The following is a 15,636-nucleotide window of genomic DNA, read 5'->3' as shown; positions in this document are numbered from 1 at the left end:
ATCCTTTCTTTCCCCACCCACATTCTGTTCATCAGCAGGTCCTCCCCTCTGCTTCCACCCATGAGCACATTAGGTATCCATCGCTGCCCACTTTCTGTCCAGGCCTGAGATCCACAGGGGAGATTTGCGCCCCTGGGGACACTGGCAGGATGCTGCTGGCAGTGGTAGCGGGAAGCCTGGGACGCCACTGAATGTTCTGCCATGCACAGGCCAGCCCCCACGACTGAGAACTGTCCGGCCTCAGGTGTCAGGAGTGCCGAGGCTGGGAATCCCGGTTTGCAGTATGAACCACCATCCTCTCTTGCCTGACCCACTGACCGTTGCCCTTCTAGAAGGAGGCTGTTTCTGCGCCAGTAGTCTGCCACCCAAATCCGTTTTCTGCTTGGCCGACAGGTCTTTTCGGAACACACATGCAATCCCACACCCTGTGTCAGAGCCACTGTCCCACTTGGAGCAAAGTCATTTTCTTCCTGAGTCTGTGATCCGGGTCCCCCTCTTCTTACCTCTGCTCTCCCACCTCTGCTGGCCCTCTGGCTCTGCGTGGGTGGTTCCTCTGCCCAAATGCTCCATGGCCAACTCCCTCCCAACTAAGTTTCCACCTCAGAGTCCCCTCCTGTGGGAGCCCTGCCTCCCAGTGTGTGCTGTGCACACCCCAGCCAGTGCTGGAGTGTTTTTCTCATTCATGTGTGTGCTCTGCTGTCCGTCTGTCTGTCCCCCCAGCCCCGAAGCTGCTTGTTACCAGTCTGTGCCCACCACAGTGTCTCGAGTACAGAGCCTGGCAGGTCCTCAGTGCTCAGAGTCGTGCTTGTGAGTGGAGGAGTAAACTGCAGGCACATCTTCTTGCTCTGGCCCTGATGGTTTGTCAGATCACGAGTCACTTTTTATAAACTTGTAGATGGTCCTCTACTTAAAAAGTTGAGTAATACATAAAGGTGTTTTTTTGTTTTTGTTTTTAGAAAAAGTGAACATTTGCCCCAGAACCTTCCCCCTAAAATAACTGGGTTTTGGGGGGTGTTTGATCTAGACACTTCTGTCTGCATTTATACAAGCAGAGTGATGAGAGCCTGGCTGGACCAACCAATAATGTGGGAGAAAGTCAGCTTCCTTCCTTTGAGCTGCTGACTCCTGATTATTAGAAGACAAAACAAGATACCCACGTTCTCCTCAGAGAAGCCGGTGAGGGGGCAGGCGTCTGGTCTCCCTGCCCAACTTCCTTGGGATATCTCCCTTCGTATCTTAAAACCTGAAGGCTGGTGCCCCATGAGAGCCTGGTCGAGGGAAGGCCCTTCCCTCCGGACTGGTTCCTATTACAGGGCTGGCCACTTAGAGCAGAACTCGAGTACATGATTGTTCTTGAAGGACGAGTGATGTTGGTATGTCTGAGTCTAGGTAGCAGCCGGCTGTGTTATGACTGGGTTCTGCTGTTTTTGTGGTTCTTTTTGTCCTTTCACCAAAAAGGAAGGCTGCAGGGGCAAAGGGAGAGATTGTTCCAGTTTGCTTGGACCTCCCTTAGCTCCTAGGGTAAGGAGAGAACGAAGGACTACAGGAGCTCCCCCAGCCTCCCTGCCCGTGCCTGTCAGGGACCGGGGTTGGGGCAGGGCTGCCACATTCAGCCCCCTGGGATCTCAGGTCCTCACCCTGGCCTCTGGAGCTCAGGGAGCACCCCAGCCCCCGGCCGCCCTCAGGCAGCTGCCTGGCCCGAGGTCTGGAAAAGGCTGTTCTCAGAGCTGTGAGTCATTTTCTCGGACTCCTCCGCCCTCCTCCCTGCACTCCCTCCCTGCACTCCCTGTGGACTAGACATTCACAAACAGGCAGCATTTTTCTGGGGAGTTTCTTTGCTTGTTGGCTTCAAACTTCTGACCTCGTTGTCTCCTAAGAAAAGGGGCCAAGCGGAGGAGGGTTCCTGTTTAAAATCACTAGGTTATCTGGGCTTTAGGTTTCTCTGAGGGCTGCTTCTCTTGGCCAGTCTTTCTGGGCAGAAGTGTCCCTCCCACCTCAGTCCCAGATGGACCATTTTCTTCCTTAATTAAGTACATCGCTGCTTCCTCTAAGAAGGGATATTCTCACCAGAGCTTTCCCTGGAATGAAGTAGAGAGTGGAAGACCATATATGTTGCTGTGTACCTGGGTCCCCCTGAGCAGCAGAGAGGGCAGGCAGAGCCTGAGAGCAGAACTGTAGGAGAGTGCTCCTGTCACCCTTCAGAGGCCCCAGAGCCTTCCTTCTCTTCCTCAGTGTATATGTGACCAAGGGAGGAAGGCAGGGGTAAGGAGAAAGGGCTGGAAATGAAGCCATGAGGGGCTGGGGAAAGACCTTTTCTGTCAGCTCGGAGTTATCATGCCCACACTGGTCCATGGACCTGACTGGACCTATTAGTTTGGTCACGGTGCTAATGGACCCCAGGTTGTGGTATAGGGGCCGGGGACCACATCCAAAACATCCAAGGCCATTTAGTGACTCGAGGGTGGCTGGGTCAGCCCTCCCTTGGAAGTCCAGCTGAGGAATCACTGGGCAGGAAGTTGAGTGTTGTCCCCAACCCCTGTTGGCTTCTTCCTTCTCCAGAGCCCTGCTAACACCCCAGACCTGAGTCCCAGTGTGACATTTGAGTCTGTCTCCTTCTCAAAGCCACCAGCTCGGTGGCTGACATACTGAGGAAGCTGGCTGGAGGTTCTTGTACCTGAGTTGAGGTTGGTGGCTGGTGGCCCAGCTTAGATTTCACCGACACTGCTGAAAAAGCATCTCCTTTTGGGAGCTACTTCCTGTCTTTTCCTTCACTTCCCTGTTTCTGAAATGGGGTTGTACTGCCCTAACTTTCTCTGAGGGTCAAATAAGAGCCTTGTTCTTCGCTCAGAAGAGAAACATTGCCTAAAGCATTCATCATTGATTCATTCATTCAGCCAACAGATTTTTATCTAATTCTTGTAATGTCAGCTGACTCTCGTCACAGTGGAGTGGATACTCTTATGTTTTGTAATTTTGGATTACAAACTCATCTTCGGCAAGGTTTTATGTGTGAGAATCCTATATATCCTTGGATGAGAGTATGCCCCAGTGGTATCACTGGCCCACAGTATTAATAATACTAACTTCTAAGCTTGGTAGTTCTTGGACCATACAAGGAGTATGAGTTTGAACTCCAAACCCATGTGAAAGTGAACCCGAGGTTATAGATTTTCAAGGGATAATATATTGTGCTTTTCATCCTGAGCCCAGGATGAGCAGAAATCTTCTTTATCTCTCTTTATTGGTTGTCAGACCATAGTCCACCCTTTCCCTAGTCTAACCCAAGCTTCTTCAAACTCTAGTCTAACCATCTTTTGCCGCCCTTCAGGGGTCCTGATGTTATATAAGGCTCTTGGATTCCACCTCTGGAGGCCCATCTTCTGTTGCCATGTGGGCACGAACACCCTGACCCCAAGATTAGTACCTTCTGAGCTGTTCCAGCCTCACCCCACTGCTCTGGCTTTTAGCCTCCTGTCCCTTTGGAATCCCTTTCTGGGAAAACCCTCTGCATGTAAGAGAATAGTTGTTAGCTTGCATCCAGCATTTCTAGATGTTTCATGATGGGAGGGCTTTTAGGTTACCTCCCTTACTCTATAATAGGCCCTGGGCTAGGTGCTGGAGGTATAGAGAAGGGTGTGATGAGGCCCTGGCACGAAGGAACTTGTGGAGTGATGGAGACCTCTCGTGAGAATGATGAAGTGTGGTAGGTGTCACACTTATAAGGCCTGTGGGGCCCCACGTTGTTTTTATTCATAGTGATGCAAAAGGCCAATGTAGGCTTTTGGTTTTTCTAGGGGATGGTGATTCTTCAGTCCACTTGCTTATTCATTCTACAAGCATTTCCTGAGTGCCTTCATGCCAGGCATCATGCTAGACACATAAACACAAGCTATCACACTTATTTCTAACAATAACTCTGCGAGGGTATTTTTATCCTCATTTTCAGATGAGCCAACTGAAGCTTAGGGAGACTAACAGTGCTGGGTCCACATGCAGACAGAGGTCTTCAGACCCCAGAGTAGGGCTCTTCGTACAGTATCATGGCTCTTTAACAATAAGGAAGCCGGCTGAAGGCCGGGTGCGTCCCATGCAGAGAGATCCTTCATTTTTGTGTTTCCCGTCCCTTCCTCTTTCTGGCAGCTGGGGATGGGGTGCGCCCCTGACCTCTTCCCCGGCCCTGCCCAGGGCCCCAGTGGGTCTCCTCTCCCCCTCTCTAAAGGCCATCTCTCCTTGCCCACTGCAGGAAGGATATTTAACAAACCCAAGAAGCCTCTGGGAAGACTATCCGCACGTGTACCTCCCGTGAGTATTCCCATGACTGCGTCTCCAAGGAGAAGCAAGCTGGTCCCTGGCTTCCTCATCCCAGCCTGTGGCCAGAAGACCGTGGGCCAGCTGGCACGAGGAGCCGCTCACGCCCCGAGCCTCTTCGGGCGCCGTGTTGCAGACGGCAGTCCTGTCTGCGAGCTGCTTCCTCCAGTGCGCTTGACTGAAGACTCCCAAAATAACGTGTCCCGCACTAGCCCCATCACAGAGGCGACGTCTTCACTCCGCCTGCTGTCCCAGAATGCCAGAGGCTGGTGGCTTAGAAATTATACAAAAGAGATGTGTTGCTCACAGTTCCAGAGCCCAAAAAGCCCAAGATCAGGGTGCCAGCAGATTTGGTGTCTGGGGAGGGTCTGCTTCTGGGTTCATAGAGGGCTGTGTTCTGCTTGTGTCCTCACATGGCAAAGCCCAGGAGCTATCTGGGTTCTCTTTAACAAAGGCCCAGATCCCATGAAAGAGGTCCCCGCCCTCATGACTCAGGTCACCTCCCCAAGGCCCCACCTCCAGATAGCATCACACAAAGAGTCGGATTTCAACCTGTGAATTCTGAGGGACACACACATTCAGTCCACAGCAGGCTTCCACACCGTCAGCGCAGGCTCATGGAAGCAGGGCGTCTCCGTAAAGTTCTCTGGCCCCATACCTTCTCGATGAACTGCACCCCCTCACAGCACACCTTCCTCCCACCCTTATGAGGCTGGTGCCCCTCACGAGGCGGCCCCCCTTCCTCTCCTGACCCCCAGGAGGGTCTGCCTCCTGCAGGAGACCCTCTGTGCGTTTCCTGAGACCCTTCCTACAGAACAGGGGGCTTACAGCCGAGACGCGGCCTTTGCCATTTACCTCAGCTCACCCTTCAGTCTACCGGTGCCCCATCTTCACTGTCTGTGCTCAGCCTTCCCTTCTCCGACCCAGGGGACCCTCCTCTGGACTCTCTTAACCATGTTTGGTTCCCTCCGTGGGCTGTGTCCGTGGAGTGCTCTGGTCTGTGAAGCAGGGTCCCTGGGCTTGGGGCATGCCTCTGGCTCCTGGACCAGCTCCTCCCACAGTCCTGCCTTCCCTCCTCCCTCTGTGCTTGGCCCTTCCGGGTGACGCATTCCCTTGTCTCCAGCTTCCAGGTGAAGTTCTTCTACCTGTGTCAGCTGGCTTATTGGCTGCACGCTCTTCCGGAGCTGTACTTCCAGAAGGTACGGAAGGTGAGTACTCCGCATCTGGGAAGCCCCGTGTCCTCCACACCCCAGCTTCCCAGTGGGTAAGCTGCCGCACCTTCCTCTAGAAGCCCAGAACTGGGGGGTAAGGGGGCAGGGTTCTGTCGGTGGGTTGAAGAGGATGCTGAGCCAGCGAAGTCCCCACCAGGCTCTCCCTGAGAGCAGGCCTCCAGCGGGTCTCCTGCCTCCCACGCTAGACATGTGGCTTTGGGGGAGGTTTGCCTCTTGTCTTCCGGATGGTGGATCAGAGGTTTTTGCCTCTCTTGGTCTTTTTTTTTTATTAATAGCCTCCCTCTGAATTATTTCCAAAAGCCCTGTTCCCCAGTCCCTGCCTCTTCTTTCTCAACTCAGTCCCGCCTCGTGGACTGGAAGCTGGTGCCCAGCAGCGTGGGGCATGGGCCTCTGGCATGATCTGGGACCGGCTGGAGCAGAGCACCCCGGGCCCTCTGCACCTCCCCTCCATTCCCACATCTTCCGTTAGGGAGGGAGCATGCTTACTGCCAGCTTCTCTTGTTTGCAGGAGGAAATCCCCCGCCAGCTCCAGTACATTTGTCTGTACCTGGTCCACATAGCCGGAGCATACCTCTTAAAGTGAGTGAGACCCCAGGGCTGGTCACATTGCCATGCCCTTTTACTTCCAAGCAGCTCTCCACACAGGCATTCAGTGAGGAGGCCTTTATTAGACAACCTTCTGTTTGCCAGGCACCATGCCAGACCTGGGAACACGAAGGGGGTGATCGCTTTATCTTGAGTGGTTCATGCTTAGCCCAGCGGGAGATACCGTTGTAGGCACAGGTCAGGAAAGCTCAGTGTGACCAGCGTGGGGCTATGGTACATGCCCTCTGCCGTGGGAACCCAGAAAAATTACTGACTCCTCCTGACCCAGAGCAGCGGAGGCTTCAAGGGATATTGGCACTTGAACCATGGCTTTGAAGTCAGAGGAGCTGCCATAGCGTTTGGCCTTGAGCGTCTCTTACAGAAAGAATCCTGTCAAGAGTAGGATGTGTCACTGCTAACTTGGAATTTTCTTGAGCTTTATCTGTGCAGCATAGGAGAACACCCTGTACTTTTTCTGGACTGACATTTTGAGGGTTCGCGATGGATAACTTTTTGCTAGGCTCCCCAGAGGCCCCTGAGCCCCTCATCTCCCAGGCCCTCTCGGCTGGCATCCTACGAGAGTGACTCCCCAGGAGTGATGGAGTCAGGAGGAAGGCAGCTCTTGGATATGGTCTCTTATCTCTGATGGCTGATACGGCATCAACCCCGGCTGGGTCTTTGGGGCGCAAAGGCTGTACAGGGGGTGGGGAATCAGCTCTGCCCTTGTGTGGCAGAGACCTGGGTGAGAATGTGCGGGGACGACCAGGTAGAGAGTGTCCTGCCGTGGGGTCCCTGTTGTACCACCGAGGTTCATCCCAAAGACGGAAGATGCTCTCGGATCTTTATTTCTCACACCTGGCATGTCCCAGGGAAGGAGATGGACATGTATCTGACCCTGTTCGGGCAGGGTTCTGTGATTCTTGTTTTGGAATCAGAATAGAACTGAGAGGGTAGGGAGCAGCAGATCCTCCAAAATGAGGCCCATTCCATTCCCCATTGATGCTGGCACAGCCACCTCTCTGCCCACGTGAGGACCATAATTTTCCTTCTCCATCCTTGTTCTGGTTCTCAGGAATGTGGGGGAAAGGAGAGACCCTTGACTACAGGATTGCCCCAGAAAGACACACTGTTGAAATGGCGACTGCTTCAGGGCCTTGTTTTGGTGAAGAGCTTGACTTTTAGAGGCCTTCACTCACTCAGCACATACCTGAGCTCCTCCCATAGGCCAGGCGCTGCCTGAGAAGCTGCTGTCACATCTGGGTGAGGGCAGACCAAGGCCTTGCTCTCCTGAGGTGTCCATTCTGGCAGGTGGCGATATCAGCTCAGGGTATGATTTCAGGGTCATAAGATTGAGCCCCGCATATTAGACTCCATGCTCAGTGTGGAACCTGTTTGGGATTCTCTCTTCCTCTGCCCCTACCCCATTCCTCTTGAAAAGGAAGGAAGGAAGGAAGGAAAGAAAGAAAGAAGAAAGCAGAGTTTCCTGTGTTGCTAAGTGTGATGAAAAGAATAATGAAGCTGGGGACTGGGAGAGAGTGACTGGTCTCCTGGCACCTTTGTTGTGGGGCGGGAAGACTCTCTGAGGAGGTGACTCAGGTCGAGGCAGGAATGACAAGACTTGGGCACATGAAGATCTGGGGGGATCTCTGCCTGGCGGTGCAGGCAGAGAAACCACAGGCACAGAGGCCCTGAGATGGGAGTGGCCGGAAAGCCCACTGTGGCTGGAGTGCAGAAAATGAGATTTGAGATGAGGTCATGGGCAAGATCATGTTGGACTCTCCAGGTCGTGTGAAGACATGGGCTGGTTTTCATGTCATTCCCCAAGCATCCTCAGGGGATGACCCTCCCTGTCCATCTGGCCTTGCCTTGGTTTCATTGGGTGGAAGCGGCGGGATCCGTAGTTAGCACTGCTCTCCCATCATCTTGCCAGCTTTCCGAAGCCCGGCGCGTTCAGCACGATCTGCAGTTTCACTTTGCAGCCCCTCTGCATTTCTTTGAACTGCCATTGACCCTCTGTAGCAAACTGCCCAAGAAGGTCCGTAGCGACCCTGTGCCTGGAATTGAGCAGAGGGGATGTCTGAGTGGGTGGTGCCAGTGTTTTCAGAGGTTGGTTCAACTCACACGTACTTTTGTGTTATGTTGAGTTTTGCTTCTCCATGTACCTCTTAGCCGCGAAGACTTGGATGACGAGACACCAGACAGTGGGAATCCCATGTATTTCTACCCGCAAAGCTCGTCCCCTTGTTCTGAGCACCTTTTGTGTGCTTGGCCCAGGCCAGGCGAAGCATGCAAAGGGACAGGTGCTGTGAGAGCGGAAGCCAGGTTCACTGTGGGAGCGGGGAGGGTTGCTGGAGCCAGACAGGCCGGGCCGGATGGCCGGGGGATTCAGTATTCTCTTAAAGGCACGGGTGCAGAACTGAGTCCTCTAGGCGGAGCCCCCTCCCCACTCCACCCCACCCCCCCATCCCCCGCTGGCCAGGGTGAGGAGGTGTGGCGCGTGGAGCTTGGGGTGCGGGGCCCTGGCCTCGGCTCTCCATGGCACCCGGGGTGGACTGGGACACTTGTCCTTTCTTCCCAGCCTGAGCCGCCTGGGCCTCATCTTGCTGCTGCTGCAGTATTGCACCGAGTTCCTCTTCCACATGGCTCGACTCTTCTACTTCGCGGACGAGAACAATGAGAAGCTGTAGGTGGCGTGGGGCCGGCTGGCTGGTTCGGAGGGGCTGTGGGCAGGGGCCGCCTGTGAGGCCTGGCTGTGGGAGGCTCCTGCGCGCGGTGTGAACTGTCCCTTCCCTGCAGGTGGTGTCCAGAGGCTGGTGTTCCCAGCCTCTTGTTCTAGCTCTCTCCACCCTCAGACACCCTGCGGCTGCCCTTGCACGCTCTTCCCACGTGGAAGACAAGTGGGTGACAATTCCCTCATGGGCCCTAAAGGCGGACATCCCTTTTCTGCCTCCATGAGCAGGTTTAATGCCTGGGCTGCTGTATTTGGGATCACCCGTCTCTTCATCCTCACACTCGCTGTGCTGGCCATTGGCTTTGGACTTGCTCGCATGGAAAACCAGGCCTTTGACCTCGAGAAAGGGAACTTCAACACCTTACTTTGCAGGTGAGTTGGGAAAAAGTCCAAGGAGGGAAATCATGGCTCCCCAAGCCCTGCCAGGAGCCCCCTGAACTTGGCACAGCTTTGGAAGGTTGGGGGCAACAGATCCCTGAGTCTTCTACACACTGATGTTTCAAGGGAGCTCTCTAGACAGCAGGCCTGAGAGGAGAAGAACCCCAGCCTTCTGCTTCCGGCAAGACCGTCTTCACAGCCAGCCTGGCCTGCTGGGACTGCAGTCAGGATCCCCAAGCAGGACTCCCCTCACCCTTGTCCAGGGCTTCGTGGGGCACAGGACTCGCATTGTGCCCCCACAAAGGGGTTGTTAAAACCCCTCGGCTGGTTGTTAAAACCGCACTTGGACTCTGTACGGTGGTGTGCTTGGCAGGTTGGCCAGTGGCCTTCCATAGTGGCAGGAAGGCAGGGAGGAAGCCATTTTGCTTCCGTGTGACCGTAGGGCCCGGGAGGGGGTGTGATTTGTCCGGTGTTGCTCAGCTTTCAGGTGGCGTGCGAGATGAGAAGCTGCTCTCCTAGAATTATTTTGCTATATCCTAATTCAGTTCATTTGAGTTCTTTCACTACATCTGTGGAGCTGAAAGGTGTCCCATTCTGTGCTGTGGGTCAGAAAAGGCCATGGAGGCCATGTGACTAGGGAGCCGGACGAGTGTCTGTCACCTTCTCTTTCCCGGTCTCTCTCGCCCCTGTCCCTCTGTCAGCACCCCTGCAGTGTGCTAGAGGGGAGGCCAGCGCGGACACACGCTCTCCTGGGGGCTGGCACTGAGGGTGCCCCTGGGGGGCCTTCGGGCTCCTGACCTACCGTGTCTCCCTGTCTGCACCCCCACCCCCGCCGGGGCCCACACCCCTGAGCCAGCCCTCACTCCCCCCACAGGCTGTGCGTGCTGCTGCTGGTGTGCGCCGCCCAGGCCTGGCTCATGTGGCGGTTCATCCACTCCCAGCTGCGGCACTGGCGGGAGTACTGGAACGAGCAGAGCGCCAAGCGGAGAGGCCCAGCTGCCCCCAGACTGCCAGCCAGGCTCATCAAGAGGGAATCTGGTGAGTGCCAGGCCCCCGGGCTGGGAGCAGCGAAGTCTGTCTGGGATGCGCAGGGAGGAGCCGCGGCCCTCAGGCTCTCCCCTGACCAGTCCCGCCACTCCTCCAACCTCCCTGGGGCCCTGGCTCCTGGGCTCCTGCCGGGGCCTGACCGGCACGTGGCTGGGCAAGGGCCAGGGACGCGTTGTGGGTGAGGCTGGCCCTGAGGAGGCAGGGAGCTCTCCTGGCCATGGTGGGGCGGGGCGGCAGCTGGGTGGGGAGCTCTGGCGGCAAGCGTGTCCTCGAAGTGGCTTCTGAACGCCCGCCAAGATCTGCCGCCTGCTGCCTGTGCGGCCCTGTCCTCACCTGCCCTCTGGCTCCACATTGCACCATGTGCCTGCCTCCCAGGCTGCTGGCTCCTCTTCCATCTTCAGGAGTGACTCCGGGGACATGATGCTTGGTGGAGGGCAGGGGTGGGACGCCCTCTTCTCTTGTGGCCCCAACCACACTCCAGTAACCTTTTGCCCTTGGTCCCAGGCCATGGCCAGCCCTGCCCTTTCTGTCCAGCCTGGGGGCCTGTCTGCACCAGGCTCTGTTCTCTGACTCACCTGCCTCTCTCCAGGTGTGGCCTGCGAGGCAGGGGCCCCCGTGTGTTTGGAGCAGACACGTGCACGGCTGGGTGTGCTGAGTCCGGCCAGGCTGGGAGGGATGTGGGGCAGGAGGCTGCAGCTGCGTGGACTCGGAGCAGGCACAGGGAGTGGCTTTCGACAACAATAAAAAGATGGCAGAGTTTTCTCTGCCAGAGGAGCACTGGGCCTCTGAGTAATGTCTGTCCCTGCAGCCTCTGCTGCCCCCTCCCCATTACCCCTCCCTGGGAGGGCATCCCCCCAGCCCGTGTGCGCTGCGCCAGTCTCGCAGAAACACCGTGTTTGTCTGTCTCCTTTCACGTCCTAGGTTACCATGAAAACGGAGTAGTGAAGGCAGAGAATGGCACCTCCCCACGGACTAAGAAACTCAAGTCTCCTTGAGGCCAAAGTGCTGGAACAGGGATCCTCTTGTGGGGGCCCAGCAGGGAGGTGGGGAGTCCTGCCCCCACCACTGCCTTCCCCCTTCTGCTTCTGATGCTGCCTCCCCAGCAGCGGGAACCTGTCTCCAAATGGGGCTTTTCCTCTTTCTTATTTCTTGGCTTTCTCTTCTTACTCTTCCATAAACCATTCTCAATAAAACCAAAACTCTTCTTCTTTCTCTCTCTCAAGCCACCTCATGTCCTTACCTCTGTGCTGTGTTGGGTTTTCTAGAAGCCCAGGCTCTCACGGTTCTCTCTTGGCTTGCCTCCTCTTTCTCTTCCTTCATGGCTGCTTTCTTTGACTTTTCACTGTATTGTGCAATTTTTCTGTGTCTGATTTTTACAACGAGAGGGAGCTCAAATTGCAGTTGCGGCCATCCGACACCTAGCATCAGTGTCCAGGACCTGTCAGAGTCAGAAGACTGGTGCCCAGGAGCCTCCGCCCAGAGCCGCTAACAGGCCTGGGGTCGTGGGGGGGGCGTATTCGGACAAGGAGAGGAGAGACCAGCCCTCTTGGATCATCATCTCCAGGTGCTGATTAACTGAGATGTATGATTCCAGTTCTGCATGTACCATCCGGAGGCCTGGCTGCACCCCTGCTACTTGGAAATGCAAAGGCGTTTGGCTGTGGGCATGGCGACCTGGCCCAGAAAGGTGGTGGTAACAGTGTGGCCAGTCCTGGACACAGGCCAGCCAGCCCTCACTCTGCCAGGGAGGTGCTGAAGGAGGACAAGTCTCCCCACCCACTAGAGCAAGAACAAAGCGCTTCTGGAAAGGTAAAGGTGGCAGAGATGCTGGAGTGGTCACCCTTGGCCTTCCTTCGGCCGCAGCCCCAGCTGCTTTTTCAGCCGTTCACCAGCATTCAAAACCCAGCCCAACCCAGTTACCAGAGCGGCCTGGCAGATGCCAGTCCCGAAGCCCAGAGCCAGGCGGCCGGGGGAAGGGCTGACCTCGCTGCCTGACTTCGTCTCTCCCACTGCAGGAACACCAAGCCCCCCATTGGCCCCTGGTGCCACGAGGAGGCTTGCCTAGCCGTTTACCCTCTGGCTCATCTGTGGAGTGTCTCTGGGCTGGTCACTGTCATCCTGTGATGTCTGAGCGCACCTGCAACATTTTAGACTGTATGAAAGTGGGACTGACTCTGAATGATCTGCAGGGTAGATGAGCAGACATCTGTGCCAATGGGAGGCACTTTTCTCCCTCCCTCCTTCCTTCCCTCTGCTCTACCTAAAGACAAGGCCTCCAAGTCCATATAGGGCCTGGGGAGGACTTCCAGAAGGGGTTAGGCTTAGTCCTGATTAAGAACTCTTGAACTCTGTGCTGAGGTGCAGGGAGCAGGTTTTGATGGGCATAGAAATGTGTCGTTTGAGGGGCTGGTCCTCTTTCTGACCTCACAGTGGAAGCCTGACCTTGGGTTACTACCCTGAAGTGGGGGTAGGGGGCTCTTCATCAGGGCAGCTCCCCTTCTCCATGGGGAGAAGATACATTTAATTTTCCAGTGACTGGGGAATTTGTACCCGAACACCACTGTAGAGCTTCCTCTCTCTGTCCAGACTAAGGCTGTAGAAATGGGAAGAACTGCCCTTGGCCTCTGATCACCCCTAGGAAGTGGGACAGCCTTTTTGGAGATCGGTATCTCTCCCATTCTTCTCTGACACTTCTCTGGACTGCAGAGCAGAACAGTGCTAGGAAGGTGGCTCGGTATCACCCCAGCAAACCTGAGCCAGGACCCCTCAGTCATTTGGCCAAATACCCCTGCCCCGGCTGCGGTTTTGTTCACAATCCCCCCCTTTCCTGGTGAGGGAAGGGCGTCCAGCCAGCAGCTCCAAAGCTGTCCCATGAGGCTTCCTGCCCATCCTGGTTCTCTCCTGGCCATGTCCCGGGCCACATGCTGCTCCCTGCAAGGGGCCACTCCCTCAGGTGAGCCCTGGTGAAAATTCAGCAGCTTCGCTGTATACCGCCAGCCGAGAGTGGGGCAAGCAGCTCGAGGCCTGCTGTCAGCCTCCCTTCTCAGCGCTGTAGGTCTGAGTGTCTGTTGCCGCAGGCTGCATGGCTCCGTGTTCCCTGAGTGCCCTGCAAGCTTCTGGCTCTGGGGTGGGTGTGATTCAGAGGTGGTACCGCTGGCCCAGGGGCGGGGGCCAACGTAGGCTCTGTTGCTTGAAGGATAGGGTGTGTGCAGGGATGAAGATTAATAGAAGGATTGTTTTTTCTGCCATGTCAACACCCGAAGCCATGAGTAAGGCTAGTATGTCCCCCGCCAGGCCTCAGGAACGATTGCGGGGTGGGGAGGAGAATAATTGTAGGGATCTCTCACCCCCCCCCCCCCCGCCGGCATCCCAGCCGTGTTTATCTCCAAAGCCGGAGCCCTGGCTTTGGCAGGCTGGCTCAAACCCAGATGCCAGGGGCCGAAATAACCCCACTTCGTCCTGTGAGCTTGTTGTGCTGCCTTGTCCTGATGTGGCCACTTTGCTGTCTTCAGTCTTAAATGCTCTCTCCAGTTCCCAAAGTGTCAAGCTGTCTGTGAGGGCCCTGCCGCCCAGCTCCAAGTGTGAGAGCCGGCTCAGCAGGAGCTGGGGGACAGATGCTCATCTACCTCAGCAGCAGCCACTGCTCTTTAAATGTCCCTGACTGCCACTGGTGCAGGGCAGTGGAGGGAGTGTGAGCAGGTGGCCGTGGTGGGGGAGAGTGGCTGTGGCGGCGGGAGGACCCGGGACTGCTGAGGTCCAGTGGTGGGAGAGTTATTTTTACCATCAGGCTCTGATAGCTGCACTATTAATAAGTTACATGTGTCCTTTTTAAAGGTAGGGGAAGGTTCAAGAGCAAAGGGGGAGCAGGGAGAGTCAGGAGGGAAGCTGCTGCTCCCCTTTCTAGTCTATTCCGTGTGTGTGTGTGTGTGTGTGTGTGTGTGTGTGTCTGGGTCACCAGACTGTGTGTGTGTGTGTGTGTGTGTGTGTGTGTGTGTGTGTCTGGGTCACCAGACTTACATTGTTGTGTGTGTGTGTGTGTGTGTGTGTGTGTCTGGGTCACCAGACTTACATTGTTGCCCAGAACCTTTCATGCTTCTGTCCCAAGGCAGCACTTACATTTCAGAAACCAAACTAGACCTCGTACGCTGGCCCCCTTTTCAGCCGCAGCTCTTGACTGGAATCCTCAGACCCTAGAAACCCCTGAAGCCTGGCTTCGGTGTTCTTCCGGCAAAGCCTGCGTCTGGGTTTTCCTTTGGGGAACTTCTTCCTCCACACCCTTTCACTTTCTTTCTGAATGGTGAAGGAGAGATAGAGGCAGAGCATACACCCCTCCCAAGATTCCACAAGAGGAAATTCTATTCCCTGGATGCCTTTTTAAATTTGCAGTGGCTGGCCAGGCCCCATGTGGCTCGGGAACTTCCTTCACAGGTTTCAGCCTTCCCAGTCTGTTTTTCCTCTCCTGCTGAGGACTGTGGAGACCCAAGTGAACAGACTTCGTTCCCGAATGTCGTTCCCGCTCTCTGTTCTCTGATGTAGGCAGGACAGCAGAGTGGTCTGTCTTCCCTCCTGCTGCCTCCCCTTCCCACGGCCCTGCTCCTCAGAAGGCACTCTGGGCACGACTTGGGAACTGGGTCATTGTCAGATCGTGTGAAACTTCAGTGGAACCCCTCTCCGGCCCCGGCTAACCTTCTCACTTTGCTCCCCCCAGGGACAGTTTAATGGTTGCCCCTCATCTTCTGCATCCCCTGCGGCCCCCTCTCTCTTGTTCTGGAGGTCTCAGAAAAGCATTGCGATGTCTGTGTTCCGTGCTGACCCCGTGCTCGGCAACCTCTGAGAGTGCTTGTCCCAAGCGGACACCCCTTCTCTTTGTGTAAGAAGTGCCTTACTCGCCGTGTGGCCTTCCAGCCTCCGCGCGTGCTATGTGGCCCGGCCTCTGGGGTGGGCGGTCATATGCAGTCGAGGACACTGGACCCTGGTACATTCCATGTGAAAGGGACACCGATTGTGAGAGTTTGGCTTCATTCATCTCTGTTCCCTGCCACCCCACCCCCGCACCATGGTGTTGGGGTCCGTGGTATATTCTAGGTTCTGTTTCTGGTTTCTCCCTTGTGTCAGCTTTCTAGCCCACAAGGGTGGCGGCAGAAGCCTTGAGGACCCAGCCGCAGGCACCTGCACCTTCTACCTGTGAAGGGAAGCCCAGGGGCCTCCAGGGGCACAAGGCCCCCCATGGCAGACCCTGCCCTGCTAGTCCTACCCACCCCCCACACCCCCTATTAAAAAGAGAAGTAGCCTGACTATAACCTCTTCCAATCTATTCTGCCTCCCATTCATCCCACAGTTGATCTGATCAAGGTG

General features: G+C 55.8%; 1 protein-coding gene across 4 annotated transcripts in view; it reads left to right on the top strand.

Annotated features, from left to right (window-relative positions):
• The window catches only part of TRAM2 (translocation associated membrane protein 2), a 78,763-nt gene extending 64,527 nt beyond the window's left edge, over positions 1-14,236 (top strand). For all 4 annotated transcript variants that reach the window (XM_059178247.1, XM_059178248.1, XM_059178249.1 and 1 more), the window contains 7 exons: positions 4,244-4,302; positions 5,432-5,516; positions 6,049-6,119; positions 8,704-8,808; positions 9,085-9,228; positions 10,109-10,272; positions 11,203-14,236. In XM_059178247.1, coding sequence (XP_059034230.1) covers positions 4,244-4,302; positions 5,432-5,516; positions 6,049-6,119; positions 8,704-8,808; positions 9,085-9,228; positions 10,109-10,272; positions 11,203-11,276 — 702 coding nt within the window. In that variant the 3' untranslated portion in view covers positions 11,277-14,236. The remainder of the gene's footprint in view (positions 1-4,243; positions 4,303-5,431; positions 5,517-6,048; positions 6,120-8,703; positions 8,809-9,084; positions 9,229-10,108; positions 10,273-11,202) is intronic.
• The last annotated feature ends 1,400 nt before the right edge of the window (positions 14,237-15,636 follow it).

The sequence above is a fragment of the Mustela lutreola genome, chromosome 6, assembly GCF_030435805.1.
Source record: "Mustela lutreola isolate mMusLut2 chromosome 6, mMusLut2.pri, whole genome shotgun sequence".
NCBI classification, from domain to species: domain Eukaryota; kingdom Metazoa; phylum Chordata; class Mammalia; order Carnivora; family Mustelidae; genus Mustela; species Mustela lutreola.
The sequence above is the reverse complement of the archived record's forward strand: the minus strand, read 5'-3'. Positions and strand labels throughout refer to the sequence as shown.